Source organism: Doryrhamphus excisus, chromosome 8 (genome assembly GCF_030265055.1).
Source record: "Doryrhamphus excisus isolate RoL2022-K1 chromosome 8, RoL_Dexc_1.0, whole genome shotgun sequence".
Classification (NCBI taxonomy): domain Eukaryota; kingdom Metazoa; phylum Chordata; class Actinopteri; order Syngnathiformes; family Syngnathidae; genus Doryrhamphus; species Doryrhamphus excisus.
The window spans coordinates 20,032,188-20,051,580 of NC_080473.1; the positions used below are offsets into that span (position 1 = coordinate 20,032,188).

At 43.5% G+C, this 19,393-nt stretch overlaps 2 protein-coding genes across 2 annotated transcripts; both read right to left on the bottom strand.

The window, feature by feature from the left end:
- Positions 1-723: 723 nt before the first annotated feature.
- p4ha3 (prolyl 4-hydroxylase, alpha polypeptide III) lies at positions 724-16,465 on the bottom strand. The gene is made up of 14 exons (XM_058080270.1): positions 16,432-16,465; positions 13,227-13,364; positions 11,507-11,661; positions 11,198-11,421; positions 9,591-9,740; positions 9,475-9,526; positions 9,254-9,411; positions 8,967-9,131; positions 6,450-6,514; positions 4,870-5,029; positions 4,730-4,792; positions 4,116-4,184; positions 2,989-3,085; positions 724-2,604 (listed from the first exon to the last, which is right to left on the bottom strand). The coding sequence occupies exons 2-14, from the start codon at positions 13,352-13,354 to the stop codon at positions 2,534-2,536; spliced, it is 1,557 nt and encodes a 518-aa protein (XP_057936253.1). The 5' UTR covers positions 13,355-13,364; positions 16,432-16,465; the 3' UTR covers positions 724-2,533.
- or95a1 (odorant receptor, family 95, subfamily A, member 1) lies at positions 15,077-16,044 on the bottom strand. The gene has a single exon (XM_058080274.1). The coding sequence runs from the start codon at positions 15,997-15,999 to the stop codon at positions 15,244-15,246; it is 756 nt and encodes a 251-aa protein (XP_057936257.1). The 5' UTR covers positions 16,000-16,044; the 3' UTR covers positions 15,077-15,243.
- Positions 16,466-19,393: the final 2,928 nt, after the last annotated feature.

Sequence of the window (19,393 nt, forward strand, 5' to 3'; positions counted from 1 at the left end):
CATGAAAAGAACATGGTCCACTTGTAAGGTCAGTGTGTCATGTGTTTAAGGCAGTCTTTGGACAGCCCAGTGAAATGTCTCTCTTGCTTGGCAACAGATCTCCCTGCAGGCCTGTTTGTTTGGTTACCATGGGAACGAGGTCATCGAGGTGGCAGGAGAGTTTAAAAGTCCAAGAGAAGGATTGAAAATCTGGTTTGGTGTAGGAAGATAGAAGAGATCAGATAAGGTTACTTTTATTTACCATTTTATTTACCTGTATATGAATGTAACAATATGACATCAGAGTATTTAATACTTATGGCAAGTCCAATTATTATTTAATGATTTAAGATAAAATGAAAAAAGGAGACACATGATAAGGTTACTTTATTTGGGGGTTTTTTTTTTAACTAAAATGCATATTATAATAATATCTTTTGGTATAAAACTGATTACAATATTAGTTTTAATCATATATTCATATATTTTATTACACATACGATTTTCAATAAGGAAATAAAAAATGTAATAATAATAAAATAAAAGTTAATTAAAGTTAATTTGTACTTAAAGCAGAAAGACCAAATCATTTGTTCATTTGAATCAAAAGGCTGGGGGGACATTACTGTTTATTTTAATACAACTTCTGGTAGCTCATCAACCTTTTTAAACACAATTTAACACATTTCACTAATTTAACAAAGTAAATAATAAAATACCTAAATAACTAACACACAAAAGTAAGTAAGTAAGTAAGTTTTATTTATATAGCACCTTTCTCAGACAGAAGTCACAAAGTGCTTCACAAAAGGCAAAACACAGAGTTAAAATACACATAAAAAAAAATACAATAAAACAATGTACAATAAAAATAGACATAAAACAGTACATACAAACAGTATACAATAAAATAGACATAAATATATGATGGTCATAGTACCCTAAATCTACTGAGCTGAGTATGCCTGCAAAAACAAGTGAGTTTTAAGGTTACTCTTAAATGCATCGACAGAGTCAAGCGAACGTAGGGAGGGTGGAAGGTCATTCCAGAGCCTCGGCGCAACAACCTGAAAAGATAGGTCTCCTCGGGTCCTAAAACGACTACGAGGGACCATGAGTAAATTTTGATCTAACGATCTCAGCCTCCGAGTATAGGGGTATAGGGACGCAACAAGTCTCGTATGTAGACAGGGGCCTGGCCTTGCAAGGCTCTAAAAGTGAGCACCAGGATTTTAAAATTCACACGGAATGAGACAGGGAGCCAATGGAGAGCTTTCAGAATCGGCCTGATGTGAGCCCTTCTGTTGCATCGAGTCAATAACCGCGCAGCAGAATTTTGAACCTGTTGCAGACGAGACAACTCTTTTTTTGTTTAGACAAGAAAACAAACTATTGCGGTAGTCCAGGGGTCGGGAACCTTTTTGGCTAAGAGAGCCATGAAGACCAGATATTTTAAATGTGTATCTGTGAGAGCCATATACATTTTTTAAACATTGAATGCAATAAAATGTGTGCATTTTTATGTAAGACCAACAGTTTTAGATATAATGGGCTCTAATTACGTAGACCAGGCACACTACCCCACGCCAATGGGGTGTGGCCAGCACACTTTCGTGAGCAGCGCAGTGTCTAATAATAAATCAAATACTTGCTGCCATTAATACAACTTCTGCTGCTGCATGGTTTTGAACCGTATTCAGTACACGTATTTCATTCTTTTGGCCATCTTCATCAGAAGGCTTGGTTCTGCAGCTTTAGCTATTTGACTAAAGGAGGAAAGTTTACATTTACATGTTTTTTTGACATCTCAATGACCGAGGTAGACTACCGCATTACCCAGTAATAATCGAGTTTTGGTGTTTGACCTGGAAAATATCATCAGGAAAGATGGATATGGTCGGCCATATTGCAGCAGAATATAGATGGACGAATTAAAATGCATAAGAAAGTTTTGATTTTTAATATTATTTTTAACAGTGATTTCTGTGATGTTTACTTTAAAATGTTAGCAAACATACATTTTTATTGTGGTAAGAAATGCTTGAGAGCCAGATACAGTCATCAAAAGAGCCCTACCTGGCTCCCGAGCCATAGGTTCCCTACCTCTGCAGTAGTCTAAACGAGAAGACACAAAGGCATGGATTATCATCTCGAGCTCACCTTTAGATACCATTGTTCGAAGTTTCGAGATTTTTCTTAGCAACTCACAAAAGGGCAACTGGTAAATGACTGGACGACTCTCGATGTGTCACATTTCACACGCTTCCCAATTTCACATAGCTTGGCGGTGCTGAGTTCATTGGTCCAGTTGAAGAGACACCGCTGCCTATTGGATGTTTGATTTCCACCCAAACGAGCTTGTTTGGAGCTAGAGACCATGAAGGGAATCCAGCAGCGCTCTCAGTCATGTCCATCTGCAGGACCTGGCCAGTACAGCTGGTTTTTACCTCTGGAGACTCATCGCAAAAGCGTCTTTGTAACTTCAGCTCAGGTTTGTGCAATTCACTTTAGCTGCTTGGCGCGATTGCAGAAGCTGAAAAACATTCCGCCCATCTCACTCTTCCGGATTCAGGCTGCAGGCGTGTCGGAACTCTTGGCCATGCTCGTGGATCCATTTGTTTGCCACTGGAACAAACATGTTGGAAAGACGCTACAGCTGTTGGGTTTGTTGCTTCTTCATGGATATGTTTCCACAACAATGTGATGTCTTTACATGAAATGGACTGCCAGACCAGTAGCTACCCATGTCAGCTTGTCCTCCCAGGTCTTATAGCACAGTAGACCCATAAAAATGTCTATTTTTCACCCCCACCCTGTTGTCCCTTAAAACACGTCTTCTTTATGCTCAGTGTCGAACCAGCAGCACAAGGTTAACTTCCACACGGATTCGGTGACTGAACTGAACTTTTAATAAAATACAGATGTGCAATGGCTCCGATATAACAAAAAAAGGCTCCACATTCAAGAGGGGACCTCACTAATCGTGGTGTGATTTCTATTGCGTCTTACCCCATTTGTCTCCAATAAGCACAGGGCAGCCGGCGTGAAGAGTGTCATCGTCTCCTCCTCCGTTTCTATGCAGATTCCACCAGAAGATGGCAGAGTTCTGTGGTTGGTTGAAATAAAACCTGGTAATTAGTGTTAATATTGACTCAAAAGTTATGTTCCTTCAGTAATAGGAGATGCTGGAATTGAAGTGGATTTTTTTTTTTTTTTCCAAGTTGCATGATGATTTTCTGTGAACCACTAACTCTCTCCTAATCCCTAAAACCTGATCCTCTCCTGTCCAAGTTGCATGGAATCAGCATAGTGAGAGGGTCTGTCTTATGATTATGTTTTCTTTTCTTCATTGGGTTGTGCATTATCTGCCTGGGAATTCATTCATTCATTCATTCATTTTCTAGCGCTTTTTCCTCACGAGGGTCGCGGGGGGTGCTGGAGCCTATCCCAGCTGTCTTCGGGCTAGAGGTGGCCAGCCAATCACAGGGCACATATAGACAAACAACCATTCACACTCACATTCATACCTATGGACAATTTGGAGTGGCCAATTAACCTAGCATGTTTTTGGAATGTGGGAGGAAACCGGAGTACCCGGAGAAAACCCACGCATGCACGGGGAGAACATGCAAACTCCACACAGAGATGGCCGAGAGTGGAATTGAACCCTGGTCTCCTCGCTGTGAGGTCTGCGTGCTAACCACTAGACCGCCGTGCCGCCCCTGCCTGGAAATTAACTTGGGAATTGTAGAAAATAGACACTGTACACAAAAGTCAAATGAATTGTTACTATTTTAGAGGTGTTTTCTCCGCTTTCCTCCCACATTCCAAAAACATGCTAGGTTAATTAGCCACTCCAAATTGTCCATAGGTATGAATGTGAGTGTGAATGGTTGTTTGTCTATATGTGCCCTGTGATTGGCTGGCGACTAATCCAGCCTCTCAACCAAAGACAGCTGGGATAGGCTCCAGCATACTTGCGACCCTTGTGAGGATAAGCGGCATAGAAAATGAATGGTTGGGTATTTTAGAGGTAATTATGTAGCACTGTATAGTTTGTGTGCTCTTTAAAAAAAAAACATTTACTAAGGCATTAAAAAGAAACCAATTGTAAGTAAATACACAAATGCTATTACCTTCACAACAGGAACGCTGACGTTGGCGTAGATGAAGGCTGTGGCTCCACCAGCCTCGACGGAACTGAGCTGTGGATCCAAACACCGACACATAAGAAGATCTCATGTTTTCATAATACATCCTCTGCTTTGACATGCTGTGGAGCGACTGGAGACTGAGGCTTTTTAAAACTGTTACCAGGCACAAAAGAAGTTTTAAGAAATCCTAATTGGAGGTTGGAAGCAATGCTAGGCTGCAGGAAAGAGGAAATAAATCTTAAAACATGGCTGTGCATGAGCTCATATGGGAAGTTGTTCCAAAGTTCAGCAGCTCTCACGGCCAAAGTATGATCTCTTTTTCTTTCTAATATAGAATGTGAAAGAGACCAGGCTTTCTTTTTTCTTCATTGTTTTCCTTTTTAATTGTGGTAATTGTTTTAATTCTGGAAAGCACTTTGTGTTGCATCTCCTTGCAGGAAAAGTGCTCTACAAATAAAGTTGATTTGATTTGATTTGATGTGACAATACACAAAACATACATGGCGAGGTGATGTCTCTGCTGACATAAGAAAGTGAAAATGAACATAGAATATTATAACGTGACTCATCAAGTTCATCACCACACATATACTTACATACAACATGAAGGTGGCCACCCGGTTCCCAGTATTCAGCCCAAACACAGGACTTGAGGGGGACTGGTTGCGAAAGCATTCAACATGAAGATCATCATTGGAGTGGGTCCTCATAAGTCAAGTCTATTAGCGTAACTTACTGTGGCGTGGTCAAAGTGAGGTTCATAATGACCACCGATGCCATAATTCACTACTTGGAGGTGCTCGCCAAAGGGGTGCGTCACGTTTAGACCCGTAAGCACCGAGATCCTGCGGTCCAGCTTCCCAACAATGGAGTGTGCCGAGCCCTTCAGCCATGCGCTGGAAACCATAAGAATTAAGTCACACATGTGGATCTGTTGGTATGATGTTTCATGGATGCATGACTACAAATCGGTTTTTGCCCGCAGTCATTATCAATGAGAATGAATGTCTTGGTTGTAATTCTGATTAATTGGACCCATAAGCAATTGGGGTGAACTACTTGGCTGCAACCAGCAGAGGTGCTGTTGAGTCAGCCGCTACTAGTTTATCTTTACTACAGTAAACCTCGGATATATCGGACTCGGATATATCGGAAATTCGCTCACAACGGACAGATAAAAAAGAACCGATTTTTCTGTAATGCATTTCCAATAAAAATTCATTGCATATATCGGATTTTTTATAACGGATTTTGCCCATTTCGGACAAAATCTCCAGTCCCGTTCCAATGCATTTCCATTAAATTTCCCTCGCATATATCGGATGGTTGCATCGTGGCGCTCCGATTCGCCGAATCGTGACAGGCCGCTATACGACGTCATTTGCAGCGTTTGCAGCGTTGCCTGCGCGTCCAGGTACATTGGAAACATAGTCAAGGAAGTGCCTTTTTATAACGGATAAAATCCGATTTACGCATATACCGGATATAAATCCGATATATGCGTAAAACGGCCATTTTCCGGTATACGCATATAACGGATTTCGATCGGACAAAACCAGTGGGAACAATTGAATCCGATATATCCGAGGTTTACTGTAGTTCATTTTTCAAGAATTAATCAATCAATAAATGATCACCATTTCACGGTTGACTATGATGTACTATTAGTCCGTAATAAAAACAAACAAAGTTATATGCAGTATTCTGGCCACTAGGCGTCAGTAATGTTGCGTTATTGACACATCCGTCAGCCAGTATGGAGTCACCCACGGCATGTCCCACATGATCAGGTCAAAAAAAGTGTTCCTCCCATTCTGTGTGGAAGTGGTAAGTTTTCTTCCCCTCTCGATTTATTGGAGGCTAACTAGTTAGCAAGCTTGCTAATAATATTAAATCCTACTTCATCACGGTTGGGTTTGGAACCAATTAATGGCCGTAAACAAGGGAAAGCTGTATTCATGGATTTCTGCCTATTCATTAATTTTCCTTCTGAAAATAGGTTGCTTTTTTCTACAGGAAACCCTGCACCATGAGCCTGTAATCATTTCCAAATAATAATCAAGCAAATCACATACAGTATAATGATACAGCATATCTGTAGAGCATGTTTGTCATGATGAGTGACAACAAAAGTGGATATGGCCTAAAACAGGCATTTTTGTGTCTCCATTATTTGCTGTATTTCAACCATTAGCTTTGATCATCAATTAATAAAATAATCCATTAACAATAATATGTAAAAATACAAATGAAAGCACTGAACTAATTACTTGATTGTTAAGTTCCCCTAACAAACACATAATAAAAAACACATACCTCTTGCTGATGCGATAGTCTGCCGTCGCTTGTTTCTCTCCAGCTGCCACGACGGATCTCCTCAACTTGACAGCAATATAGCAAAACAATTGAAAATAAAACAGAAACATATTCGACTTGAGATGGCTGGCAGGCACGGACCAACACATGATGAGACGGCGGTCGGCAGAAAACCCACATGGCGTCAGACATTGGCACGGAAAACACTTTCCCAAAAGCTGCCACATGTGAAATTTATGATAATTAATGTTTAAAAAATATACATTAAGCTGCAGCTTCTGAGAGCGGCCAAAAGGCTCCAGATGTTCTGGTTTGGTTTGAGACTCATCTGTCATCAATTGAAAGTGTCATTGTCTAATAGGCTGGCAATTAGCAGATAATAAAAGTGATGCAAACATTTGCACAAACTTATTAGCTCTCCATGTTTTCAATACCCCCCCCCCCACCCCACACACACACACATGGAAAAAAAAGTAACATTTGGAAAACCCACTCAGCAATGCCACAACCCACAGCAATATAGGAACCCAACTGTGATAGCCGAGCTGCCCCTGCATAAATGAAGCGGGGCAGCTTCAGTGTGGTTAAACAAACGGCGTATAGATGAAGACACGTGTGCCAGCAGAACCCAGGAGAATCATTTGTGTTGTCCAGCCAAAAATTCTTTTTTCTATGGATTCCTCCAGCCTGCACGGTGGTCCCGGTAGGAGGATCTTTCAGGCTATACTTTGAAGCCATGAGACTCATAAACACGGATCAGTAAGTAAAACATACAGTCGTATGTAAACATCCACATAACTGGAACAAACAAATAGAATGCTCACTCTCATCAGAGAAAAAGCTTCCTCAAAATTTGGACATCCCTAATAAATATATGCAGAAAAGGACCAAAACCATCAAACTATGCATAGATGTGTTTGCGTGCACAACTGAAGGAAATCAAGTTCTGGATGGAGTCATATTCCAAGTCACAGCATGTGCCAAATCTGTTTAGACTTTTCAAGGAAAGGCGACAAAGCAGATGGTAGATTCCAGCTGGAAAACCTTAAGAGTCATGACGGACGACAGCTTTTTTTCCCTTTTCTGTTTTCCTGCTCGACTTGAGTCAAGACATACTCGACGTGGCCTCTGGACGCATCGTATGCTGCAATGTGAACCATCACTTGGCACCTACTGGTTCGCATACGTGCTGGGTGAAATATTCAGACGGAGTTCCCATGGCCACAGCATTACAAACAAATCCATCCATTCATTTTCTATGCCACTGATCCTCTTTGGGGTTGTGGGGGTATGCTGGAGCCTATCCCAGCTGTCTTCGGGCAAGAGGCGGGGTACACCCTGGACTGGCGGCCAGCCAATCACAGGGCACATATAGACAAACAACCATTCCCACTGTGGTAGTTATTACAATACGAAACGGGTGGGGTCTATTTTCGGAGACCAGCCCCAACGGGGTGTGGTCAGTGCACTTTGAAATTTTCGTGAACAGCGCAGTCTGGCGCATCGCGACGCACCCTCCCACAACATTTCGCTCCCAGGAGCGAAAGCGTGAGAGGGCGCAGGGAGGCACACCACCATGCGCGTACCACGTACACCATCAGATGACACCACGTCATCTGTTCCTGACAGTTACATTAAACACATGTGGGCCCCTCCCCTGGTGCGCTGCCACACCCATCTCGGCGTAGCCAGGCAACCAAATTGGCTGCGCACAATGGTGCGCTGGCCCAAATAAGCACTGCGTAGGGTGCGCCACCCTGCGCCACCTTGTCCTGCGCTATGAAATTAGAGCCCCATGTGTTCATATTTTATACTCAGCAGTGATACAACTCTGACATTTAGATGTGTTAAGAAAAACTTAATAGTTTTAGATTGAAAAATAGATTTTAATTGTGCAATGAGGTCATTGAATCATGTGCTCTATCAATTCTGCCTGGCAAAAAGCGGGAACTGTCAAAGGTCAACTAGAGTTGAGTCAATGTAGGAACTCTGCACAGTTTGTATCCATAAATGTTGCCATATCAATTACTATTAAATACCATATTGAAGTGAACAATACAGTACTGTGTGGTGGAAACAAGGTGCATAGAAACACCGTAAATACCACATAAATACCACATACACAACACATTCATTCATTCATTCATTTTCTACCGCTTTTCCTCACGAGGGTCGCGGGGGGTGCTGGAGCCTATCCCAGCTGTCTTCGGGCGAGAGGCGGGGTACACCCTGGACTGGTCGCCAGCCAATCACAGGGCACATATAGACAAACAACCATTCACACTCACATTCATACCTATGGACAATTTGGAGTCGCCAATTAACCTAGCATGTTTTTGGAATGTGGGAGGAAACCGGAGTACCCGGAGAAAACCCACGCATGCACGGGGAGAACATGGGGGTTCCCCGAGGGTGGGGATTGAACCCTGGTCTCCTAGCTGTGAGGTCTGCGCGTTAACCACTACACCGCCGTGCCGCCCACATACACAACACATGAATAATAAAAAAGTTACTTACTCCCTGCTGGGCGAGCTTCTTGATGTCCTCAGACTCAGTGTCTGTGATGAAGTCGTGGTACAGGACCAGGCGCGGCCGCAGGCTTAGGACTTCACGTCTTACCGGCATCAGCATCAACGCCGGGCTCCCGTTGGTGAAGTAGTCGCAGAAGAGTCTGTGGTTTGGCTAAAAAATCATTTTATTATGGCAACAATTTGCCCCCACAACAGATTATTTGTAATACATGTAGCATCATTTGAAGGGTTGAGTCCCAGTAGGTGATCGCTTGAGCGGTTGCTAAAGCTCACCTGAGAGCCTTGGATCTGGCACAGACTCTCATAAGCGTTCCTGGTTCTTAAATATTTGGACGTGGGTCTAGTCAGACCACGAAGCGACACGGGTGGCCTCGCTACCAGTAGCCTCTCGTATTTCTCCACATTTTCCAAGACTCTTCCATTCATCGGATCTGAAAGGTGAAAGGTTGTGATGACTAAATGGTGACGATGTGATGATTGTGAAAGTTAATTACCATGATGCAGTAACTCCTGAGACAGGCTGAGAGCGTGGGAGATGTTTCCAGTCTGGAGCAATGAAAGACACTCAGAGGACAGTCGTGCAGTTTGTAAAACGTGTGACCCGGCTTACTTTAAAGTGAGAGAAGGCCAGGTGGTCCAGAGCGTCTTCCAGCGTGCCCTCGTTCTCGGGGCTCCACTCTCCGCCCACGCCTCTGAATAGCTGCACCGACTCCTCCAGCCACGGAACCGAGTGGTAGTAGTCCTCCTGTTCATAGGCCACCTGTGTCAAGACACATAAGTTAGCATTAAATGCTTTTATGGTTATCATCACACTTTTCCAACCTTTCTATGGTGGTGTCATAACAACAACAACAAAACATACTAAAGTCAGAAAAAGCCAATCACACTTGTGGAGTTGCTCAGCTGACATCTTGTAGGATTAGCTGATGCCAAAAAATGATGGCAGTTTGGACTTTTGGGGCACGGTGCTCCAAAAACTTTTTATATCTGACTGCTGTGCCCCGCCCCGCTTTTTTAACTGTGTATTAACTAATGAATGTTGTATTTTGGTATGTCTTGTACTCTGTTTACTTGCTTTATTCAACTCCATTCTTCTCTAAAGTGTCTTTGAGTATTATGAAAAGCGCTATACAAATAAAATGTATTATTATTACTTATTATGGCGATGGTATTCTGGGATGCATTAGTCTGTATTGTGAGTCCAGGTTGTTGACACACGTCAGCATTCTGTGATTTCCCTTTTGTGCATCACTAATGAATTGAAAGAGTTATCAAGTAACCGCAGGGCTGTGTCAAGGCTTCTAAAGAGCAGGTATGCAACTGTGTCAAAAGGCATGTGCAGGCAGCCGTTTGACTGACAACCCCCCCCGGGGTGCGAGCATGTACGTGTGCACTTGGCCTCTTTGCCCTTACACTGGTTTCAGCATGAGATAATGTCTTTTCCACTCGTCTCCCTGCCCTGACACATCTCCACTGTGGTATTGTGGCTCCGTGCTTCTCCTACTTAGGACTCATCCTCACGTGAAATAACAGTCTTGTTCGGCTCCCGCGCTGAAGCTTTGGATTCCAACCACCACAAACTTTGGAATCCAGTTGGATCTTGGAGTCACTGCCGTTAACCCTCTGAGGATAAGGCGAATTCTCCAGCCACATTGATCATCCATGAGACCAGGCAGTGTGGTGTGAAGTGAAGTTAGATGTTTATTGTACAACTGTTTTCCTCACTCTGTTTTCAGTTATTTTTTGAGTTAGTTTTGGTTTGATTCCAAATAAAATGTTGACTCATATTCATGAATGGTACAGTCCAGTTTCTTTACGCCATGCAAACTAACACACAAACAAACCTTGAGGATTTTTACACTGCTGTTATAGTATTTGATGTGTTTGCTTATTTTTCAAGTTAAAACTTTATCTCCTTTAGATTGTGGAATCCACTTCTGGTTTAGGAGTTCGATTCACAATCAAATCATTCTCCCCACTCATCATAAATGGTACAGTCCGGTTGCTTCCCGCCAGGAAATACAATAGCATGTCAAATTTTGACACTTATAAGAGAGGTAAGGCCCTGTGATTGGCTGGCCACCAGTCCAGGGTGTACCCCGCCTCTCGCCCGAAAGTGGCTGGGATAGGCTCCAGCACCCCCTGCGACCCTCGTGAGGATAATCGGTATAAAATGAAATGAATGACAGGTAAGAATGTCATGTGTATGAATGTTACCTTTCCAACCAAGAAGCAGTCGTCACCAGATAGCGACACGGACACAGCAGGTTCGTAAATGTCCACCAGTTTGCCGTCCGCCACTCTCTGGAAGCGCCCACTAGCCAGGCCGGCCACATGGAGAGAGTACACATCCTGCAGCCTCATCAGGCCTCTGGCGGCCCCCCGCAGGTCCTCCAGTTTGGGCAAGTTGGCCTCTTCTTGCTCGTAACTGGACCTGAGGGCTGGACACGGGCCATGAGATGGAGTGGCTGGGGGTTGGGCAAGAAACCAAGCGGGGGGTGTTGAGTCATCTGTGTGTGTGTCAACCTTCTGCGTTCTCTGAGGCTTCAGGGCTGTAAACCAGGTTGGGCCACTCTGAATGCAGACGCTTGATGAGGGTGAATGCCACCAGAGGGTTGGCCGTGGCCTTTGTGGGTCGTCTGTAGAGGTCTGTGTGAAGGTCTGACACTTTGGAATAAAACCTGCAGGAGAAGGCGGGTGTCGGCATTACACACATGATTAAGAATACTACACTGTGTAGGCACACGTACACAATGGAACTGCGGTGTCTCCTGGCGTCCTGATGGCTATTACAGATGGCGCTACTTTCACAAAATACTACGCCAGGGGTGCTCACACTTTTTCAGCATGCGAGCTACTTTTAAAATGACCGAGTCAAAATGATCTACCCACTACAAAAATGCAAAACATCTATTTATTTTCAAATGTATTGAGGATTATTTGTACGTACAATGTATGTTGATGTACCTTACATAACCAAATGAGCCAATATTGCAAAACACACATAATTAACTATTAACATTTTTTGTAATTACCTGAGTTTACTTTGATGACTTGCACTGAATTGAACCAGCCAGGGATGCATAGTCCGGACAGTAGCTGCTGATAGCCAGCCTCAAGCACACTTCCAAATGTTTATCAGTCATGGATAATATCCGTATCATAATATCCGTATAATATTCCATATCCGTATGGAAGTGATATGTTTTTTGCCTTTTTACTTGGTCCAGTTTTTGCCTTTTTACTTGGTCCAGCTCCTTCACTCATTTTAGTGACCATAAACTTTAGCGAGGGCTTAAAATCTCGCAATTCGCCGACTAGCTTAGCACTTTGCATCGTTGTTTACGCATGAGCGGTGACCTAAAGGTCAAAATTCAGTTGTCATCTGATTGGTTGTCCTGTATGTCAATCAAGTAACGGGGATGGATGATAGGCTGACATCGTAAGTTCTGCTGCACTTAGAGACGTTGTTTGATTTGATTGGTCGCCCGAAGGGCAACATTCAGTTGTCATCTGAATGGCTGCCCTGTATATCAATCAAGTGATGGCATTGATGCTGGGATGATATTTTTTTAATGTCACGCCGCGATCGACCAGCGATCGACCAGTACCACCTTCGCGATCGACCGGTAGATCGTGATCGACTTAATGAGCACCCCTGTACTACGCCATTGTAGGGATCTCCAATATTGGCTTTTTGCTTGAAACTCATATTTTCCAACTCTCAATTTCCAATAAGTGATATGAGTCGATACTGGTATGTGCAACATGACCTATCTTCTGTGGTGGAATGAACATATATGTGTTGTACACAGCATTTAAAAAAATATCGGTTTACATGATCGGGGAAAAATCTGATACTGATACTGATGATACTGGGCCGATAATTACCATACCTAGTTATTATTACTACTTTTATTATTTATTGATATATTAGTTTGTGGTAAAGGTTTTTATATTGTATTTCAGACTGTCTTGCATTTATATGTTATTTGTTTAGTTGGTAAACTGGATGACATGTTATCTATAAGCTACAGACGTTGGTAAAAACAATGCTATTGGGTTTTTCTTGTAAGTTATGCAAGTAGCACAAATATGGAGTCACTTTGGTAGAGCATTAGGCACATTTGTTGAATTATATATTTTAAAATTCATAAGTACTTGAGCAGTTTCCAAATGGTACACACCATGTTCAAAAACATAACCGCAAATGGGTGCATATGGAATCGATGTTGACTTGACTCACCTCCGGACGTCTTCCAGCCTCTCCCACTCACGATCGATGTAGGTCCTCAGGTCGTCGATCAGCTTCCTCTCCAAGCTGATAGCCTGCCGCACGTCGAGCAGCGACGTGAACATTTCACCCACGCACATCGGCACCACGCTGCAGGACAAGAGGAGAGACCCCCAAATGAAGGAAAGACACTTCATTCCCACGAATAAACCCCAAAAAATGACTTGTGGAGATCTTGGTCTTTGTGCTCCTCAGTGCGCTGAGCGCCCACTCCACTCACGACCCACCCTCGGCTTCATACAACAGCACCATCACTTGCTGCGGCGCGTATTCTACGGTGGTGGGGGGGGGGCATGGAAAGAATATGATAAAAAATAATCACATTTTGAGAGAATTTACAGTCTATATAACATCAAATAAAATGAAGGAGTGAAAATGAAAATCCACGCATTCATTGAATTGTAAACACAAATCTTTGTTTGTCATTGGACACACAGCGACACCTGCTGGCTGATGTATTGCATCATAATGACCGTGAAGGGCCCACGTGCACAGCAAAACATCAGTACTGTACTGTCAATCTGGCTTTTGATTGATTTGACTTTACGTCATCATACATTTGCACGACAACTTCCTAAGCGTAATGCCAACCAATTCTAGTGGAGCTTATTTCTTTCAAGAAGAGGTCTGGCTGCCCTCCACACGGCGATGGAGGACTAACACAGCAACTGAAACACACCTTGGCTTCACCAAAGCGCCACCCGCTGGTGCGGAAGGGCACTGCGCTTCTTGACCCTTGGGCCAAAACTGCCAGAACCACTTGTTTGGCTTTGGGAAAAAGCTGATGACCTTATGTGGCTATTACTTCTGTGTTTGCAGCCGAAAAGACTATATATATTGTATAAGTCTTTAGCACTGTATATGTATTTGTATAGTGTATTTTGCATTTGGACTGGAGGACTTCCAGGCAAACAGTCCCTTGTGTGTGTCAATATACATGGCGACTAAAGGGGAGTCTGATATGCAGAAGAAAGCTAACAGAAGCCCGCTTGAGAAAGAATAAAGACGTGAAAGGCGTGAGAAAATGAGGGAGAGAAGTATGATCTCCCATTTGTAGTTAGCACTCAAACAGCTGGATTAGTCCTGCTCAGTGTTATTTCATTCATAAGTGTGTCATTCCCACCACAAATGATTATCATGATATTCAATGAGCAATGTTTTATTAAAATGTAGATTTCATTCATTCATTCATTCATTTTCTACCGCTTTTCCTCACGAGGGTCGCGGGGGGTGCTGGAGCCTATCCCAGCTGTCTTCGGGCGTAAGGCGGTCGTACACCCTGGACTGGTCGCCAGCCAATCACAGGGCACATATAGACAAACAACCATTCACACTCACATTCATACCTATGGACAATTTGGAGTGGCCAAATTAACCTAGCATGTTTTTGGAATGTGGGAGGAAACCGGAGTACCCGGAGAAAACCCACGCATGCACGGGGAGAACATGCAAACTCCACACAGAGATGCCCGAGGGTGGGATTGAACCCTGGTCTCCTAGCTGTGAGGTCTGCGCGCTAACCACTAGAGCACCGTGCCGCAAAATGTAGATTTCATTCATCCAAATGACACACTTTCCCCACCTGATAACTTACATAATTCCAAACGAGTGGCTGAGCGCTAACCTTTCATGAACTCTCACAATTGTGTAATTGTCACTGACGTGTGGGCCCAGTTTATCTTTAACAGAGAGAACTCGATAACAAATGCTGAGCTTGTGGCTACAACAAAAAGTAGCTTTAACCTGTTGGCTTAGACGACATTTATTCATTTTCATGGAACACAACATTGTCATTGTAAGTGATAAGTGATTGTGATTGTAATTGATAAGTCATGATACATGGTACATACGACTGCACTGCATCATCTCACAACCAAAATAATATGGAATGAGCAATAAAGGCAGGATTTAATATTGAGCTCTTGTGGTGGATCTCATTAGATAGCGCGGGTGTACCTAATGAAGTGTCTCAGGCTCTGACCTTCGGCTTGACCTTTCCAGAGCAGCTGTGGAAGGTCTTCTTGACGTAGCCTCGCAGGCTCTGATCACGAAAACCGTAAATGAGCGGGCTGAGAAAGCGAGGGATGAGCATGAAGCAGAAGTAGTTGAAGAAGGCCACGTCCTGTCTCGCCCAGTTCGCGTGCAGCACGATGAGGCTCTCGGTGATGGGGTGCGTGAAGGCCAGCATGCCGAGCAGCAGCTGGAAGACATGCAGCATCACGGTGTGCATGGCACGGTTCACAGAGGCCCGGTCCTGCCTCAGCTTCCTGGTCTCCAGCAGGATACGCACGTAGGTGAAGAGGATGACGACAGCCACCAAGGCGAAGAAGAGCACGTTGGTGGCAGCCTTGAAGATGGTCTGCATCGGGGAGGAGTTGATGATGGAATCTTTGCACAGAAAAGGTGTGGAGAGGATGTCTTTGCTGGGGTCAGGCTCCTGTAGGGAGTACATGATGATGAGGAACATGCAGCTGATCATCCACAGGACCAGGATGACTACCCAGATCCGATCCGAGCGCCACAAAGTGGGGCGGTGCAGTGGATAGATAATGGCGACATAGCGCTCTAAAGACATGGCGGCCAAGATCAGGGGCGTGTTCTGAAAGGTGGCGGTGGACATGAACAGCAAGGGGATGCAGAAGACAAGCAGCACCTCCACCTGGCCCATGGCCAGGAGGAAGAGCAGCACGGAGAAGAGCAGCTGCATGGTGTCATTGATGAGCATGCAGGTGAACAGTATGTAGCGGGACGTGTGCAGGAAGTGGCGGTGGGACGCGAAGATGTGTAGCATGACGCCGATGCAGCACAGGAAGACGCAAAAGAAAGGGATGACGGCACACACTTTGATGATGACCGAGAGGTTTCTGGGGGATGTGGTGTTGAACGCAAGGTCGGGAGGCTGCATCGTTGTGGGTGCAGGGGAGCCCACCTGTCAGACAAGAGGATAAGCTTTTTCTTGATTTAGCTCATCTTTCAAGAACATGTATACAACTGCAATGAACCAGACCTGTTTTACATAGCTACTATGACAGTAATTCTATGATTATATCATTGTCAGGTTCAAATCCCTGTGACACTTGTAAAAACACTTCATTACAGAAGAGACAGACAACAAAATTCAAAATGTTCTCGCATCGGGGAGAATGAAACAACATACCCAGTGACATGCCGCTCCACTCTGAATATGCCATTCATGCTCCTCTCTTTTTATTTTCTTTAGGAGGTCCCGAATACGTTGTCGTGCAACTCTAAGGGGAGGGGGAAGCAAAAAGTTGAACAAGCTGTACTTGTAGTCTATGTGTGTGTGTGTGTGTGAGAGAGAGTAATTACTTTTTGTGCGTGTGTTCTTATCTTGGCTAATTTTTGCATGATGAACAGGGACATCTTCAAGGTCATTGCTGACGCTGCCAGGCACTTCCAAGACCAGTGACGCTGGGAGTTAGCTGGTCAGGGTCACAGAATGTTCCTGCTTCAAAACACTCAAAAGTCTCTTTCTATTGTCTAAGCCAGAGGTAGGGAACCTATGGCTCGGGAGCCAGGTAGGGCTCTTTTGATGACTGTATCTGGCTCTCAAGCATTTACCACAATAAAAATGTATTTTTGCTAACATTTTAAAGTAAACATCACAGAAATCACTGTTAAAAATAATATTAAAAATCAACAACTTTCTTATGTATTTTAATCCGTCCATCTATTTTCTACTGCAATACGGCCAACCATATCCATCTTTCCTGATGATATTTTCAAGGTCAAACACCAAAACTCGATTATTACTGGGTAATGCGGTAGTCTACCTCGGTCATTAAGATGTAAATGTAAACTTTCCTCCTTTAGTCAAATAGTCACCTAGCTAAAGCTGCAGAACCAAGCCTTCTGGCAAAGATGGCCAAAAGAATGAAATATACTGAATACGGTGCAAAACCATGCAGCAGCAGAAGTTGCATTAATGGCAGCAAGTATTTGATTTATTATTGGACACTGCGCTGCTCACAAAAGTGTGCTGGCCACACCCCCTTGGCGTGGGGTAGTGTGCCTGGTCTACGTAATTAGAGCCCATTATATCTAAAACTGTTGGTCTTACATAAAAATGCACACATTTTATTGCATTCAATGTTTAAAAAAATGTATATGGCTCTCACAGATACACATTTTAAAATATCTGGTCTTCATGGCTCTTGTAGCCAAAAAGGTTCCCGACCCCTGGTCTAAGCAAACGAATATAAGGGTGATAACTAACACTATAATAATTCATTCATTCATTTTCTACCGCTTATCCTCACGAGGGTCGGGATGGTGCTGGAGCCTATCCCAGCTGTCTTCAGGCTCCAGGCGGGGTACACCCTGGACTGGTCGCAGGGCACATATAGAAAACAACCCCTATAATAATTGTATTTACATTTTATTCTAACAATCATCATACGTATATCATAAGACAATAAAAACTGTATATAAAATTATTGACGTTAGAAACAACACAAGAGCGTACCTTGTCATCATGAGGCGTGTCCTCAGTGAGAATCAGATCCAGGATGCGTTTCCACTTTCATCTGATGTCCTCAGCCTTATTATTAGACTATTACTTTGGTCCAAATGGCCTTGAGATGCTTTCTTCATAAAGCATCATAGTTATCATTTACATAATGCCAGAAAACCAAAGACTTTCACAACAATGTATTAAGGTTTCAATTTGTTCAATTTCATCGATGAAAAAAATGTAATATGACTTTTTAAAATGTAATTTTAATAAATGTCAATGGAGCATTAGTCAGTAACAGTCTCCAATAAACTAATACTTGTAATTTTGTGACACTATTTGTGATAATTGTTTGAATACATATCCATCTAGAAGTACTGGAGCAGTGAGGTAAATGTAATTATTTTTGCTGTTTTTGGTTTGACATCAAAAGATGAATATGAGACGAGTGTCATGTCAAATAGACAAACAACCATTCACACTCACATTCATACCTATGGACAATTTGGAGTGGCCAATTAACCTAGCATGTTTTTGGAATGTGGGAGGAAACCGGAGTACCCGGAACTCGGGTCTCCTAGCTGTGTGGCCTGCGCGCTAACCACTCGTACACCGTGCAGCCCAGACCCTGAGCATTATGAAGGATCCGAGTGGATGTCCGTCAAGACACAGGGCGGTCCTGGACCCAAATGAAGACCCTTACTGGTGCCGACTGCAGTGCAATAACTGTCAGACAGCATCTGTGGGAAAAAGGTTTCAAAAACAAAAAAAAACGAAGACGTTGTCTCCTTCAACGCCACAAAACTGCTCGTTTAGACTTTGCCAGGGCGCATCAAAATGGGACATTGAAGGGTGGAAAAAAGTTTCATTCTCTGATGAGAAAAAAATGTAACCTTGGTGGTCCAGGTGGCATGACAAGGAGATCCACCTGACATGTTTTCTACCCGGCACAGTGGAATGGGGTCCATCATGATAAGGAACACTGGAGCTTCAGGTGGTGCAGGGTCATCAAATGTTTTTAGCCTGTTCACAACATTAAAAATGCCCCCCCACATCCTTTGAGTTTGTTTAGCATGAGAAGTTTGAACACCTCATATTTACAGAGAGAAGACAATCATACTGTCTATGTCAGGGGTGCTCATTAAGTCGATCGCGAGCTACCGGTCGATCGCGGAGGTGGTACTGGTCGATCGCTGGTCGATCGCTGGTCGATCGCGGCGTGACATTAAAAAAATATCATCCCAGCATCAATGCCGTCACTTGATTGATATACAGGGCAGCCATTCAGATGACAACTGAATGTTGCCCTTCGGGCGACCAATCAAATCAAACAACGTCTCTAAGTGCAGCAGAACTTACGATGTCAGCCTATCATCCATCCCCGTTACTTGATTGACATACAGGACAACCAGTCAGATGACAACTGAATTTTGACCTTTAGGTCACCGCTCATGCGTAAACAACGATGCAAAGTGCTAAGCTAGTCGGCGAATTGCGAGATTTTAAGCCCTCGCTAAAGTTTATGGTCACTAAAATGAGTGAAGGAGCTGGACCAAGTAAAAAGGCAAAAACTGGACCAAGTAAAAAGGCAAAAAACATATCACTTCCATACGGATATGGAATATTATACGGATATTGTGATACG

What these genes read in the sequence shown, in the direction of transcription:
- or95a1 (XM_058080274.1), bottom strand. Translation starts at nt 15,999, where the DNA reads ATGCTCATCAATGACACCATGCAGCTGCTCTTCTCCGTGCTGCTCTTC.
- p4ha3 (XM_058080270.1), bottom strand. Translation starts at nt 13,354, where the DNA reads ATGTGCGTGGGTGAAATGTTCACGTCGCTGCTCGACGTGCGGCAGGCT. An exon ending in GCCAGATCCAAGGCTCTCAG is followed by an intron (nt 9,132 to 9,253) that starts GTGAGCTTTAGC and finishes ATGATTTTTTAG; the next exon opens with CCAAACCACAGACTCTTCTG. An exon ending in TGGCCACCTTCATGTTGTAT is followed by an intron (nt 4,185 to 4,729) that starts GTAAGTATATGT and finishes TTGGATCCACAG; the next exon opens with CTCAGTTCCGTCGAGGCTGG.